At 30.8% G+C, this 17544-nt stretch overlaps 2 protein-coding genes across 2 annotated transcripts in view; both read left to right on the top strand.

Annotated features, from left to right (window-relative positions):
* Positions 1-17544, top strand: part of LOC145286120 (acetyl-CoA acetyltransferase A, mitochondrial-like) — a 152921-nt gene that overhangs the window by 24019 nt on the left and 111358 nt on the right. The gene's annotated exons all lie outside the window — the stretch shown is intronic.
* LOC145286118 (putative divalent cation/proton antiporter TMEM165) lies at positions 1659-14989 on the top strand. The gene has a single exon (XM_080134818.1). It carries the CDS (start codon positions 2012-2014, stop codon positions 2930-2932), a length of 921 nt encoding a protein of 306 aa, XP_079990944.1. The 5' UTR covers positions 1659-2011; the 3' UTR covers positions 2933-14989.

Below are 17544 nucleotides of genomic sequence, written 5' to 3'. Positions count from 1 at the left end.
CCTATTAGATGAAAATTAAAATTAATCAAAACCATAGACTGCCTTTTGTTAGCTTCTACGCCAAGATGTAGTGGAGGGCGCCACTGCTTTCCCTAGATTGCTCCACTTATTCTTGATCTTCAGTGGGTAACATCAGCATATAATGGCTTTTTTGTAGATGAAAGTGTAGTATCTGCAGCCAGAGTAAGAAAACGCATGAATAACTATTAGCTGATAACCAAAGAACCAGGAAGGGTTGCAAGATGGTGTATGAGTACCCAACTTAAAAGTTTAAAGAGTGTGATTTACTGAAATAAGAATGAGGGAAAAAGATTCCGACTATATCATAGATTTTCACCCAACGTGCCATGTATTCATATGAAAAAACTTTTTATGACTATGGACTGACAATAGACTTAACCTTAGTAAAAACAGAATTAGAAAGACAGGTAGCCCACCAAACCGTGTGTATGCTGTATTAAAAAGTATGTCTGACTGACCAAATCAGGTCAATCAATTATTTATGTGACCATTCTGGCATAAAGTGTACATTGTCATTTTTATAACAACCGTAAAACAGCGCATTCTCTACAAGTTTTACTTATTTATTTATTTTTTTTTCTATAGCTTTGGTTTAGACATTCAAGCTATACCTTAACACTTTCGCTCTGCTCCCAACAGGCAAGCCTTTTGTAAAATTGAAAAAGAAACTCTTCTGTCAATCTGATTAAGCCATTTATGGTGGCTTTTTGTTATGGTTCCAAGCGTTTCAATTACAATGGGGATTATTATTATTTCTTTATTTCATTTTTTTTACTATGGGAGATAAACTCTTTGCGTTTTTTTTTTTTTTTTTAAGATTTGCCAGGTGGACTTAGGGTTAAAGATTGAGAAAAAAAATATTTAACTGTCATAGAAAAGATGGCCGAGGATTATTTATGTTAAATAAACTAATTCCTCACTTTATTTATTTATTTCTGGAAGTTTACACGTTATCGCCTAAAATAAAGTAGAATCTATTTTTTCGGGGGGGGGGTAACTAAGAGTTCTCATCTACTTTTTATTAGATTTTACAAACTGCTAAGTGTTGTTTTTTTTTCTGTATCTCCAGTTTTTAATATCTTTGCTATACTGCACAAGCGCCGATTTTTCACTTGTGCCATTTTTCACTCTAAACAATTTCAGTGACTGAAATAAGATTTAACTCTTCAAATTACCTTTAGTTACATAAAATCAAGTCAAATGATTGGACGAAGAAAGGTTATTTTGGTGTGTACTTTTTTTGTTCAAGGTTAAATAAAAATGATTTTCTTTTAATTAAAGGTACTTTTTTTTCTACAAAAGAAAGTCTTGTAACGCAAAATTACTATTGTGTTTAATTAAATGTATATCTTTTTTAATCTGTGGAAAAAAAACGAGTTATTCCTTAAAATCGGTAGATCACGAAACGAGAAAGACAAAACGTGACAGCCGCGTGGCAATAGCCGTATGACGTAAATGCTTACGTAACTTCCGGTTTTATCGATTTATTTTTCTCCCCGTGTAAATATTAATGACGATAAGTTATACTTTTTATGAAATATTTTTTATTTTATTTCTACTATATAAATTTCATTTTTTTCTTTTTATTTATCATTTTTATGATTTTATCAGAAACTTTTTTATTCTATCATTTCAGTACTGTTAATCATTACTCTGTTACATTAATTTTGTTTCGTATTTTTTTTTTAAGAATTGAAAACTTAATTTGAGCTAACTTTGTAAATATTCTTTTAAGAACAAAAAATATCTGTTAAAAAATATTTTATTTATGAAAAATAAAAAAAATTCTTTCTGTTTTAAAAGCGGAAGTAAAACTATTTCACTTCCGGCCATAGGAGAGCGATCAAGTGCATCTGTATATTTATTCCAGCTGACACGCCTTCAAGACCTGGGAATTTACATTGTTGTGTTTTTTTTTATTAGTAAAATATTTACCAGCACTCCACTGCCCTATATTTGTTAGGGCTGTTACGAGGAGAATAATAAAAAAATGAACTTAATACTACGACGAAACCCTTGTGTTGTGGTTGTAGTATTTTCTGTGTGTCTATGTTTTTGTACATATTTCGGATCATGTCTAGCCGAATCCGTGCCGAGGGAACCTTTACCAAAAGAAGGGATCGCTGCCCCACCCGGTCTGGAGAAACCGAGTTATTCGTTACCCGGTAAGAAGAACGAACTATTACCAGCAAAAAAAGAAAATGAAGTTAAAACAACGGGCAACCTCGGGTTTATCCATGCGTTCGTGGCCTCCCTGTCGGTCATCGTTGTGTCCGAATTGGGCGATAAAACTTTTTTCATTGCCGCGATCATGGCAATGCGACATTCGCGAGTGACCGTTTTCATGGGAGCCATGAGTGCCCTCGCACTAATGACAATCATGTCGGCTATTCTCGGCTATGCGACTACAGTCATACCCCGAAAGTATACCTACTACGTGTCCTCTCTGCTCTTCGCCGTTTTCGGTTTAAAAATGTTGAAGGAGGGGTACGAGATGTCACCGGACGAGGCCCAAGAGGAGTACGAGGAGGTGCAGGCCGATCTAAAAAAGCGTGAAGACGAACTGCAGAAGACTAATTACAGCCAGGACATGGAGACGGGGATCATCCGCACCCCAGGGCGGCGCTGGTTTAGTGGCATCCTGTCCACGGTCTTTCTCCAGGCGCTGACTCTCACGTTTGTGGCCGAGTGGGGTGACCGGTCGCAAATCGCAACAATCATTCTCGCCGCCCGGGAACACCTTTACGGGGTCATCCTCGGTGGGATCTTCGGACACAGCCTTTGCACGGGACTCGCCGTGGTCGGCGGCAGGATCATTGCCCAGAAGATATCCACCCGGACTGTCACGCTCATCGGAGGCGTTGTCTTCATTATATTTGCGTTATCTGCTTTATTTATCGGCCCAGAATGAATAATCCTGATAATAGACAGTATAAATGCTCTTTTTTTTTTCTCACGTCTGTCATTCACGACAAGCCTCCCCCCCCCTAAAAAAACAAAACAAAAAACAAAAATGTTGATGCTACAAATACAACGTATTTTTTTCTTCACTCTCTCAGGCATAAGAAATTCAAAATATCGAAAATGTTATCAGTTTTTTTTTTGTGCTTCTACAGAACTTGAACCAAATCAAACTTATCCTAAAAACTTAGTTTAATTTAAGGTAGATTAGGATAAAAAAAAAAAATACCTACCGGGTTCAAATTCTGTAGAGATATCGTTTTTATAGCTACATTATTCAATCACGTAAATTATTTAGTGAGTTTTTGAATTCAACTTTTTTACTTGATTCACGTTGGTGAATCAGAAGAACAGGCGACTGGAATTTCGCAGCAAACGGTGTCAAATAAAAAAAATTCTGTGCTTGTGTAATTGTGCATCTGTTACAGCGGTATTTTTATTTTAAGTATTTTGAAGCTTAATTCAATGTTTACGATATTTTTTTTTTATTTACATTGCTAGGTGAAAGGGTACTTGTTTAGTTTAATCATTTGAAAAAAATATTGTACGTACCCATTATGGAATTAAAACATTCACTTAATTTGATCAGGTTTCTATTTTTTTTACGGAGGAAAATCGAATTTTAAGGGAGAGCAATCGTATCCCGCCATCTTGCCTATTTCACGGACGAGAAGAGGGGCGCTAAGGGAGATAACTCTATCACCGCTTAAAGTTTGTCAAAATTTGACCAGATTACTTTGAAACATGGGCAGAAAAAATATCTAGATAAATAGTTTATCGTATTTTTTTTTTTTTTCACTTATTTTACAGAGTTTCTTTGCCCTTTTTTCTTTTAATCCCTTTTTCATTTTGTCCTTCGGTAATACGATTTTCTTTTAAAGGTACCCCCTTCTTGTCCGCGAAATAAGATAGCCAAGATACGATCGATCTCATTAAAATTTTATTTTCCTCTGTAAGAAAAATAAAACAAAATAACTACTTTATCAAATTAAGGGAAACTTTTTATGAGAACTTAATCCCATAACGGGTACGTACAAGATATATTCTAGTCGCCTGTTCTTTTTGATTCACCACTAAGCAAGTTTCATCGTACACGTGAAATGCCGAAATGAAAACTTAACCAGAAAATATAGTCGCCATTTTTCATAAACAAGTCAAGATAATTCAATTTTATGTTTTTCGTCATAAAAGAACTGCGAATCAATAACTTTATTTAAATAAAGATTCCCGGGTTTGTATTCCACAGAGGTATGAAAAAGTTGCAAAAAAAAACAAATGTTTATCAAACGCAAGATAAGTTATTTTTCTACCCAACCCAATAAGTTTTTAATGTGAAATGTTTATTCGATTCGAAAAACAAGTAATATTGAGCGTTACGGAAGAACAAGAAAAAATGGCTGCGATGTCTCTTTTCACCTCGATAACCACTTCAAAATAAGAAATAAAGCAAAATTGTGGCAAGTAACCCATCCAATAAATGTCACGGTAACATGTATTGGGTGGGTTTCTACTACCATTTTGTTTTATTTCTTATTTTGAAATCAAACGTCGCGGCCATTTTTTTGTTCATGTTATTTTAGCTCATGCTCAATAGCTTTTTTTTTTTTTTTTTTTTTTTTTTTTTCTTCAAACCGAATAAACATTTTACATTAAATCAAAACTTATCCAGTTAGGTAGAAAAGTGACTTATCTTGCCTTTGGTAACATTTCTGTGTTATATATTTCTTTTTTGACAACTAAACCCAGATGCCCTCTTCTCCATTAGAAAATTATGAACTTGAGTTATGTGCCCTTAGCCTGTTTATAAGATGGCAACATTTCATTTCGGCTGTTTAAGTGTATGATAAAATTTGCTATAATTAATGAGTTCGAGTGAAATGGGTTTTAGAATTATTCCTAAAATAACTAACCGTTTACGTTAACAATGTTTATCAATTTTTTCATTTCGTTTACTTGTGGTTTAACTTAAAAATAACTCTTTGAAAGTAATTCCCAAATTGATTTCACTTTAAATAATTTACGTGACTAAAATAGGAATTAACTTTCGTTTTCAATTGTAAACAAAAGTGAACATGATATTTCGATTGCAATTTAGCAGACAGAATGTAAATAGCCAAGTCGTTACCAAATAATCACTTAGTAACATATATTAAATGAAAACTTTTCTTTTTCCTCCAGATTAAGAATGCGTTTTATAATTTTCTCTAAATCAGTAATTGAATCAACACTTTGGAAATTTTTCACCTTTATTTATTTATTTTGAGGGCATAATTTTTTTTTTTTTCATCATGATTAATAAATAAATAAATATTGTAGAATCTATTCTAATGCTATTGCTACACTAAAGCTTTTCTGTCTTTGCTTAGTAAAAAAAAAAAAATCCTTTTTGACTGAGGCAATTTTTGTCTCGATCCAGAGTACCTCTTTTTGAGGAGCTATATTTTCCCTACATCAAAAACCAATTGTCTTGAACCCTGCCCTTGTGGGAAGGCAAACGGGAATTATCTTGAAGTAAAAAAAAAAAAAAAAAGAAAAGAATATTCATATCTCTAATAGCTGACGTCTTCAGCTAATAGAGAAATGAATATACTTTAGCCTAATGTTATACAAGACCATTCTCTAAAATCTACATGTTTCTAAGATTAAATAGTAAATTAAAAGATTATTAAAAAAAAAAAAATAAATATATATATATATGTCTAACTTATATGAAGAGAGTTCTGTTTGTTACCCCCCCCCCCCATTTTTCCCCAAAACAATTCAATGACCAACATTTCTGAAGGTAGGGATGGGATGTGTTGCTCATCCATAATTCCAGATATCAATCTAGTACTATTTATGTTTAAAAAAAAAAAAAAAGAAAAAGAAAACTGATAACAACTCATGTTTCATTAACTTCTGTGATATATTCATTACTTCCATTAAACATTTAGTATTTGCAGCGGCAACATTTCCCTACGATCACTGTTTGGTGTATTCACCTAAACCACTGTGGTACACCAATAGTTTAATTGATGAAAACTGTCACCAACAATTTTTATATTTTGCACAATAAAAATTCAAGTGCAGACAGCTACAGAGTGTGATTGATTATTGCCGGATTGAAACATTAGAAGCAATTTTAAAAAATGACAAATAATGAAATTGTTCATTATAACATCAAAAGTATGATATATATAATTTTATCTTTATCTTTTATGTTTTGTCATTTTTTAAATTTTTTTTATTTTATTTTTTTTTTTAGATGAGGATTTAATATTTTGATTATTTAGACTACTCTTCTCATTTTGGATACTATTTTCACAATATTTTGGGTAATGTAACCTCTGACCTTCTTTAGGTGAGTCTTATTGAACTTTGGAATCTGTGCGGAACTTTGAACGGAACCTTGTATTTAATCCACAGTAATTCTATCAAGTACAGTATTCTGGAGCGGGGGATGGGGGATGACGGTTCAGTTTTCAGTAGAGTTGATACTAAAAAGATAATTAAAAATTCCTACAGAATTCTATGAGGTCATAGCTGATGGAACATGAAGAGTCTATCCTCTTGAATTATTAAATAAAGGGTTCTGTTTGAAATTCCATTCCGGAGTTCAACAAGATAAACCTGGATAAAGTCGGAGGTTATATTGGTTGAAATGCTGAGAATACTCCCCAATCCCGAAGATGAGAAAAGCCATCCAAATGATCCAAATTCGTTTTCTTTATTTTTTAACTATATGAAAAAAAAAAAAAGTAACTTTTTTTTAAACTATTTCATTTGTTTATAAAATTTACTTGAATTATGTTCAAAGCAGTCTAAAATGACTTCAAAAAAAAAAAAAAATAAATAAATAAATAAAAAGAATCTTAATTTTTAGCAAGAACAACTATTCACTAAAAATTATCTCTTTTGCTACTATGATATGCTTGTGCATTATAATTGGATATTAAAAAACGTATTTTAATTAAAAACACTATTATGTAATTACATGTCCTGTCGGAATTAATGAAATAAAATCCAAAATTACGAAAAAAAAATGATAGAGTAGGAGATCTGTTAGAACTATTTTTTACAAAAGAAAATATCACTATTATCTTATATTCTTGATCCGTCATATTCTAATTTGAAATTATGGAAATTAACTGCAAACAAGGGAGATAAGTCAACTTGTCATACAGAATTGGTCACAGTAGAAAAAAAACTGATCACACTGCATTATCCGATTAATTTTATTTTTTCTTGTAATTATTTTTCTAGTCTATCATTTTTCGTAATTTTTTGGAATTTTGCTAATTACTATATTGTACGTAATTATGTAATAGTATATTAAAATGCTTTCTTTTCTTTTTTTTTAAATTTTTATAACGATTATAATGCACAAGCACATTATGTTTACCTTTTATCCATACATGACTTAAAAGATGTCCTTTTCCATGTAATCAGATTATAATTTCAAACCATATCTATTTTCACATCCTTTATGTAAAATTGACATCCTTGTCCTAAAAGGCGATTTTTATGTAAAACATATTTTCAGTTTTGCTGAGTAATTGTTAACAGCCATCAACAGTATGTGTCACATCCAATCCTGGTGGGGGAGGGAGCTTGTTAAGGTAGTCAACAGATCAAATTATTTTAATTTTTTTTTTTTTTTTTTGTTTTTTTTTACATATCTGATTTTAAACAAGAACAACAGTACTTGTCATGTCGAAAATATTAATATATCCAAAAATTATAAAAATCCATCAAGTAGAACAATTGATATCGTGTTTTTTAGTAAAAAAAAAAAAAAGAAAGAAAAAGAGTCCATTGCTATGGTCTAAAACAGTACGTCAGCCATTAAAGTGGTGAAAAAGGATATGTACCCTGTATTCGCAATCTTCAAGGTGTTCACATCTAGGAAAAATGCAATTGCCCCCCAGTTTTCCATAAAAATTACTTTTAACTGTAAATAATTTTATACCCAATGAATTTTTGCAATTTTTTTTACTATTTCCGACATGACAAATAAGTACTGTTGTTTTTGCTTAAAACACCACATATTTAAAATATCAATCTGTCGACTCTATCTTAACAAGCACTGAGGGGATAAATAATTATTTGCATCCCTATATATATATATATATATATATTAGCAGCAAGTCATTATTCAAGCACATCTGAATGAACATGACAGAGTTCTTTTTTTTTCCAATTTTGTTGGATAACTTTTTAATTCGCTGAAGGGTCTTTATTTCGGCTGGCATGTTATATATTATGGTGCCCAGTAGTTGTTGTTTAGCCATATTCTTCTCAAGCACTTTCAATCGGTGCATCCAATTGTTGTCAGGAGCGATTGTTGCTATTGTCATTTTGTTTTTTTATTGAGGTTTGGTGTATTTGTAGTTAGTTCTATTTTTTTTTTTTTTATATATATATATATATATTGGTTATAAAAGATTAGTGTAGGATGGGTAAGTGCCAATTATTTATTTTTAATTTTAATTTTATTTGTTTAGTTATTTACAACGGTCGGATGTACTGATTGAAAGCACTTTAGAAGAATATGGTCAAATAACAGCCACTGGGCTCTATAATATGCAACATGCCAGCCGAAATAGACCGCTTGACGAGTGGAAAAGTTATCCAACAAAATCTGATAAAAAGAACTCCGTCGTGTTCAATCAGATGTGCTTGAATATATAAACATAAGGAATAGCCTATTTGGTTCGACTAGTGTTTAAACACAAAATATTAACACAAAAACATTAGTCGATCCACATAGGCTATTCGTTATGTTTATATAATTTTATTTTTAACAGCTCTATTCGCATATTTAGCACTGTGAAAAAATAGTTTGTTTCTTGATAGTTCATGCTATCAATATATTTGAACGTGATATAATTCATAAAAGATAAAACATTAAATTGTAACTATTCCAAAATAAAAGAAAAACCGAATTTTCTCAGGGGAAGAAATGCAAGAAATTTTCTGAAGTTGGTTGTTTTCCAGGAATATCAAATATCAAAGTCAGATAAATAACATTGAAAGAGTTGTCCAATTTACGAGTAACATCTGCTTCATGAATGAAGGGCAGTTTCTCAATTCAAAATACAGAGCTTATACTTTGTCTATGATCAAATTGTAACATCTGTTCTGTCCTCACTCAGAGGAGGATAAATCATTCTCGACTGGAGCCATTTTTACTTTGGTTCCATCTAGAGTGCCCTTTTTTGGGGAGCTGAATATCATCACATAAAAACCAATAATGTGACTAACTTTGCCCTCATGGGGAGGCAAGTAGATATCCTCAGAAGAGGGGGAACAAGTGGAATTAACCATGCATATTGAGAGTAACTGATTTTACCAAATGACTCTCAAACATGTTTTCTGTTTTTTATTATAGCTGTATTGCTAAATTTCTCTCGAGTAATTTATAGAACTCCGGAACCATAGTCGGATACTTCAGAGACTGCCATAGATTTCATAAGATAATGGTTTTCTAATCCAAAACCAATTGGAAACAGAATTAAGTTGACTTAAGAATCTGTTTTCTCCTACCTATATTACTTTCTTATTTTAAAGATGAATCTCCTGCTTTTATATTCATTTTTCATTCATTTTAGCTCCTTACATCAAGTGGTTTCATGTTTTGTTTAGAGTGACTTTCATAAAAAATAAATCACACTCTGAATGGTAAAAATTTTTGGCAAGATTTACAGTAATTTGTTAAGGGTATCACTATTCTGTCGAAATACTTAAATTTTATAGAAGCCAAATGTACTTACAGAATATTTAATTCTAACCAACAAGTAAGAACCATCTTTCAGACTGTCAACCTTTTTTTTTTTTTTTTACGCAGATGAAATTTTGTGGCAGAAGATTAAACAATCTTCTCTTTAAAATAATTTGAACTTTATTTTTTAGTAGTTCTGTTTTTTTTTAAATTACCATTTAGGTGACAGTAACAGCATTAACTCTGGCTGGATTGATCCGATTCCAAATGAGTTTTCAGCATACTTTAGCCATTCCTGGTTTCAGCAATAAACACCAGAAACACGGGAGCCAGCCACTAGCTTTATGTCTATCTTCACTATAACAATATATGTCTTATGTTGGCCACTTCTATGCTTTCTTTAATGGGTAGGTGTGATCAATTCCTCTCAAGATATGGAAAAACATGACTAAGCCAGCAGAATTTCCTTTTGAGAAGAGGCTGTGATTTGGAATTTGGTCTGAGATGTCATAGGCAAGATCTTTGCGCAGGGGTCAAGACTCGCAGCCATACAGCAGTATTGTGGATGTCAACACTTGGTATATCCTCAATTTTGTTGGAAGTTATCTCTTGTCGAGACCACAATTTACTGTAATTGCCAAGTCTAACAGTAACAAGAAAAAAAATTTTTTTCATCATGTCTATTTCATGTAGAATTTTTTTTTTCTGATTTAGATCTGATCTGTGAGAAAAAATAAAGTTAATTTCACTAATCAAATTGTAGGATAGATATTCAGTAATCATTACTATTACTGACATTTTTTTTTTAATCCTCTTTGAAAATTAGTCAGAAACAATTTACTTTGTTTTATGACCTAAAATAATTTCAATATTCAAAAGAAGTTAAAAGAAATTTAATTTGACATAAATTGTGACTAAAAAAAATCTAAACTAGCTATTACAGAAAGTAAATACATAATTGGATTATTTTATTCACCAATTGCTTAAAACAGGAATATTTAAACCAGAGTAATATGGAGAAATAGTTAATTTGAGTTAGTAGTTGAGAACCTACTGGAAAATATTTTTCTTTTTTATATTTAATGCTCTCTATCTGTGCTTAAATCTAAACGTAAATAAACAGTTTTTTTTCCTAGAACCACCTGCTTGTGGAACTCTGTTCTGCTGGCCTACTTTCTAGCTAACTACAATATGGTTGTCTTCAAGTTCAATTTAAACAAGTTCTTATTAAGCATCTCTTCCCCCCCCCCCCAAAAAAAATAATCCATTTCTACCGTTAACTATTAATACGCTGTTGTTTCAGTAACTACCGTACATTCATTAACACTTATCCTCAAGTCAACTTTGGGCCTTTATAAATCATGACTCCCATGTAAAAAAAAAAAAAAAAAAAAAAAAAAATGCTTTGCATTCATAGTTGGACAACTGTTTTTTATTTATTTTTTGTGGGGGGGGGAATAAAATTTAAATTAGAATGTCTTTAACAAAAATAAATTCTGACATGTTAAAAGGTAAACTTAATAGAAATCACCAAAAGTGGAGACTGGTTGAAAGTGAAAATTTACTGAAAGATAAAATTTTTATTTTTTGTTTTTTTTTCTTAATTTCTAACTATTATATAATTTTTTTTTCTTAATTTCTATGAATTATATATTTTTTTTTCTTCCTTAATCATCTGGTTTTACCAGTTGTGATCCATGGTACTTTACAAATGAAGTTACTTGTATATATTATTTAATTGGAATTCATTATTGAGATGAGTATTATTTATTAATTTTATTTATTGCGTCGTGAAACAACAACTAAGATATATGAAGATAATAGTCCGCAATAAATGAATTAATGAAGTTTTTTAGTTGAAAAAAAAGTATTTCCTTCATTCTGTCAATTTATTTAGTAAATGCTACGATTATCGTGTACTTGTACAGTTTAATCAAGACATTATAAAATGAAAATATTGAGAAAAAAGAAGTTATATTGTACGTATCCGTTATGGAATGGAGTTCTCCAGAAAAAAAATTTCATTAATTTCATCAATTATTTTTTTTTTTTTTTTTTTTTTTTTTCATAGCTAAAAAACAATTTGTTATGATACTGAGCAAACGATTCGATTTTTTAAAAGAAAAGCTAGTATTAAAAATGGGGAGGGAGTGTCGGAGCTTTAAACTTGAGTTATCTCTCCGTGCCGTGTTCAAAAAATTAAAAGATGGCTACCTTCAACGCACTGTCATAAGAACGTTTTTCTGCTGTAAAAAAAACAAAAAAAAACTACTTGGTCAAATGAAGTGAAATTTTTTTTTCACAGATTTTCAATCCAAAACAATATAACCATTTTTGATATTTTCATTTTTTAATGTCTTGATTAAACTGTACAAGTACCACCTATCGTTATTCTAACAGTTTATTCACAAAAGTAAAATATTTGTTTAGAAAAATACTATACAGCATTAAAAAACCATAATGATTGATGTCATTAAACAAAATGAGGCAATTCTTCATTATACATTATAGCAATTACATTCACATCAAAGCTTTGGCCTTGTATATGTTCAACTAAAAAATAAATGTTTATTTTTCTGTAAATTATGGTATCTTTTTAAAATTTTAAATAATTTAAAACCTAGTTAAAACCTCTGTATGTACCTGGAGATTCCAAATATCTTTTTGTGTGTGTGTGATATATATATATATATATATATAAAATCTTATTGAAAATTAATTCAAATTCTAAAAAAAAACATTAAGAACCTATAAAGAAGGTATACAGAATTTTTAATTATCTGACAAGGAGTACAGATAAACTTGAATGACCTAATTCTGTGGAGTTTCGAAAAATACTATTCTTCTCATCAGAGATTTGCAAAATATACAATAAATTTTGCAGACTAATGCATTAAAAGAAACTACAAAGATGAATAGTGTCATATTTGCAAAAAGTTTTTAAATTTGTGAAAGTTTATAAAGTTTCATAATGATTATGATAGCAGAAACAAGGAAAAAAGTTTAAAAGGATATTTCTCTCCATCATAAGTATGCATTCGTAGGATACAAGTTAAGAGAATTTCAACCAAGTTTATATAATAGTGAAAACCTAACCGCCCAAATGACAGTCAGGGCTTCTCACCATTGCACTATACGGCTGATGCTGTGTGGATAATGAATTAACGATGTTTTGACATCGTCCAAATGCCTCCGCTCCATTTGTTTACACAAAGTGTCGTTTAAGAGGTTAATGGCTGTTTGTATATCACTTCCTGATATTCTCAACCCAAGATAGGGAGCATTATAGTCATCCACATACAGTACTGTTTCGCTGTTTCACAGCTGATCAGTGCGGCTAGACATATATATATATATATATATATATATATATACATATATATATATATATACATATACATATATATATATATATATATATACATACACACACACACACGACAGATGTGCACACATACACTGATACATATATGTATACAAGATTCAAGCCAGCTAGGACGCTCGGACAGTCCGGTTTTATAATTATTAAGATATATATATGCATAATTCTATGTCAAACCATGTAGAAATTAAGCGTTTTAAAACATATCCTCATATTTTGTTGTAACTTTCACCACAGATGAACATCATGAAAACTTAACAGTTCTGAAAATTGGAAAAGGAACTTTAAATAGACACCGTGATTGAAAAAAATGCAAAACCATTTTACAATTTTTGGTCCTGAGGTACTTCATAGTGTCTGCATGAATGTCCAAAAGAAAAAATAAAATAAATAAAATGGTGCCTTATTATTTTTCTTTTTTTTTTGCCCCATATTGCACATGTGAAAAATTTCAAAATCTGATAGACTTGTATAGATGGCTTCATTTCTGAGCAAACTTGGTGCAATTTTTGGATTCCTTGCATCTAAAAACTTAAATGAGTGAATTTTCAGGGTCACTTCCTGTTCCAAACTGAAAATATTCAAGAAAATATGATTGTTAAAATCTCACGGGGCTTACAGAAAACAGAAACTGCTCAGATTTTCAGGATTTCTTAGTTGTAATGATGTCCATCTGTCGTACAAGTTATAACAAAGTCTGGGGATATTGGTTTCAAGCTCTGGATGATTTGATCTGAAATTACGCATATATTAATAATTTCTATGATAAAAAAAAAAAAGACAAAGATGTAGACAAACGGTTTAAATTTATGAGAATCATAAATATCAACTTGGAAGATTTGGTCTCATCGACCCTCAACAGCTAATGAGGTTCTACTATACCAACCATATGACAAATATTCTGATTGTCTGTGGTGACTTAGCTTTAATTCAATAAAAGTGGCCAAGTTGGTGTTGTTTTCTCGTTTTTTTTGTTAAATTATGTTGAATTTTGCATTGAAAGAGGTAACTTGAATCTATCAGTTTCAAGATGGGGTAACAGTCTGAGCTTATCTGATACAGAAGTGCTTGTAATGGACTATGAGGGCAGTGCATCCCTGACGCATATAAAAAATGTACTTTTTGGATTATCCTTTCATTTCTCACTTGAAATAAAATTTAAAGCAGCATTGGATGTTTTGATCAGTATCGTGAGAATGCTATGAGTCCAAGTCAGATTTTTTTATTCTCTAAAGAATCAAATCTGAATTATTAGAAGACTTTAAAAGGAAAAACTGGACATTTTGGAATTCTAGGAGTCAGACCCTATACCTTCCGACTTTGCAACTCTGTTTACAAGCCGCTAGAAAGTAAAATTGTATGCATTCAGTATACAGTCTTTGCTTTGTGATACTCCTGATACAGGCAATGTTTCAGAAAATAGCCATTGTTTTTATTAAAAAAAAAAAAAAAAAGTCATGCAAATTTCTATATGCAGGAAAAAAATAGAAATTTAACTCTGATTACTGCAAACCAGTTGTCTGATTATCAACCTGTTTTGGCAGAGAAAATTAAAACACTTTACTTTTTGAGTATACTTAAACTACTTCTTGACATAGAACATTTGCATAAGGTAGGTAATTCTGTTTCAAGGACTGAAACTTTACAAACTTGATGCATCTCTTTTTTTGCCCAGTCATATTTATGACAAAATAATTTTTATTTCAACTTTCAACAGAACTCCAGTCAATTTGATTATCTTTAAGCATCAAAATAAAACCCTTGGGGAGGAGAATTTTAAAAATAAAAATCCGACAAGATAGTTAATTGTAGGTGATTGACAAAAAATCAGAACAAAAAACTTTACTGAATTATTATATAGAAAGGTGTTTGTACTGGTGTTGGGACGATTAATCGGAATCATAAGTTTTTGAGGTAAGTTGTAATTGTTTTTTAAATATCTATATATATTATCTCACATAGTTGCGTGTATGATGGCAGAATTTATTTATTAAATATTTCTACTTCTTTATCTCTGCCTCATTCATATATTCGTTGATTGTATTATATATAGGGAGATGGAGATAGATTATTTATAGAAAAATTGTATGCTTGTCCATACTTCCCTCTCTATTAAAACATTTGACAAATCTGTGACAAAATATCATATTCCAAAAATCATATAAATAATTCAAATAGTTTTATTTTTATATACAGAAAATTTTATTAAAGCGAATTTGAGATTTTCCAATGTTCCCTCCATCACTCCTAATGTTAAAAATGGCTTTTAAAATCTTGCAAGTATAAATTATTTCGAGTTCTCCCTCTGGTTCCTTCACCCTGTTTTCAAAATTGCATCACGAGACTGTTGCGCTTCACTTAGCCATAGAATTTGATTTTTTATTTAAAAATAAATCCAGTAGATCAATTTACATGAACTTTGGAATACAGTATTTTCTTTCTATCATGGGTACATACATCATTTTTTTTTTTTTTTTTTAATATAGGGAAATTCTGGACAAGCCTTAAAAATTGATGTGAGTGCTCAACTACTGTTGTAGTAGCAGCAGGCTGCCCGGTAGTAAAATATGCCTAAATATTATATTGTAATTAATGCAAAATTCTTATTATAAACGTAGGTATTAAACGTAGCATTAAATTCCTTTAAAAAAAATCTGGAAAGAAACTAAGATATGTGCATGTGACTATTGCTCTAAACAGTTCACTTCTTGTAAGTACAAAGAAAAAAATACTCAAACCTAATGATAGTGAATTAAGTACGATAACCATTCGGCCAGCGCGACACGCTTTATGAAAAATTTTTTCAAGCCTACTCATACTCACATAAGGAATCTATAATCTGAATTATTCATGCCCATGCAATCGTAAAACAGTTAGCAAACATAGAAAAATCTGACTTCCACATACCAACTTTTCAATTTTTACCCTTCAGAAGCCCTTTATTCTGGATGAAAACCTATTAAAAAGTTTTCCACGTATGTGAATAACCTATATACCAAATTTCAAGTCTGTAGATTAAAAATTCATTGAGTATATAGGTTGAGAAGTGTCCTTGCATACACACACATATTCTCACTTTTCTAGATAAAAAGATTAGTCCAAAAAAAAAAAATTGGGGGGACTCAAATTCCCCCCCCCCCTTTTTATCATATATCATGTAGATCAAGGCATCAGATTTACTTGGTCCATCAGGTTGAGCTGAAATTCAAAGTGTTATAACAGAAAAGGTATTTATGTATAAAATAATATTTATATATAGAATAATATTTATATATAGAACATAACCTTAACTTTCATGCCACATGCGTAATCTTCCGGACATTAGATAATATCACTGTTGACGAACAGCACATGGATTCTCTATTACTAAATTCTTCCATTTATCAGCATGGCGAGGGAAAAAACAAATCTGATGATGGCATATTACGTCGAAATATTAATTTTAAACAAATAAATATTTGTTTATTTTACAAAATATTGCATTGTAATTTTGCTTATAAATGTATATTATACATATTTTATTTCAATATGTGTGTGTGATGATCTGAAAGCAGAGACATATTTAATGAAACTATTTCATTGTACATTTTATTCCATTGTATATAATATAAATTTATATTTACTGTTTACAACTAGAAGTATGAGAAATACACAAAATATCAGAAGAAAATGCAGAGTGCTCTTAATGAAATGATGTCAAGGTTTTAGATAAACCACAGAATTAATACATATTTTTTTTTTGTTTAATACTATACATTTCTGCTCATTAGTTTTGTATCTTGAAATGTAAATGGTTGATAAAATAATGATAATTTATGTTTTCTAACACAAAGTTAATGGGCAGATATTAAATTTTTGCTAATTTTGTTTTTGTTTAACGAAGACATTTCAACCTTTGTTATAAGGCTGAATTGTATAAAATACTTCCTAGAGTCTTTTCTGGTATTAACTAGGAGAAAACATTTTTTTTTTTTTTTTTATCCTCCAGGTTAATCTCGGCTTTCGTATATCTGAAAAATGTATGAATTTTATCAAATCGTCATTAAATAAAACCTATTTCACATAAGTGTTTTAGTTATTATTTGATTCGTAATGCCAAATATTTGAACCCTTTTCTTCAGCATACATTCGATGACTATACAATTCTTACAGATAAATACCTAGAAAGCGGAGCTATTAAACCTGACATAGTGATATGAAAGAAGGAGAAAGAATCAACCTCCGTGGAATTTAGTGTCTCCAATGATGCTGAATTAAACAGAGTTGAGAGTGAAAAAAAGTGGTTACTTTTAATGAATCTAAAACCAAGCTTCTATCTTTACATCATCAACACTATGATCCTCATCTGACATCAATTGAAATGAATGGCTCTCCTCTTGGGGGAGGCTCCATATTTTGACAAGCTTCTGGGCTTGACCTTTATCCCGGGAACACGTACATCAAATCTGCTACCAAGGTCGCTGGAAAAATGGTGGGATCC

This window comes from Euprymna scolopes, chromosome 10 (genome assembly GCF_053919585.1).
Source record: "Euprymna scolopes isolate OS-2025 chromosome 10, ASM5391958v1, whole genome shotgun sequence".
Classification (NCBI taxonomy): Eukaryota; Metazoa; Mollusca; class Cephalopoda; order Sepiida; family Sepiolidae; genus Euprymna; species Euprymna scolopes.
This window is presented reverse-complemented; position numbering and strand designations above follow the sequence as displayed.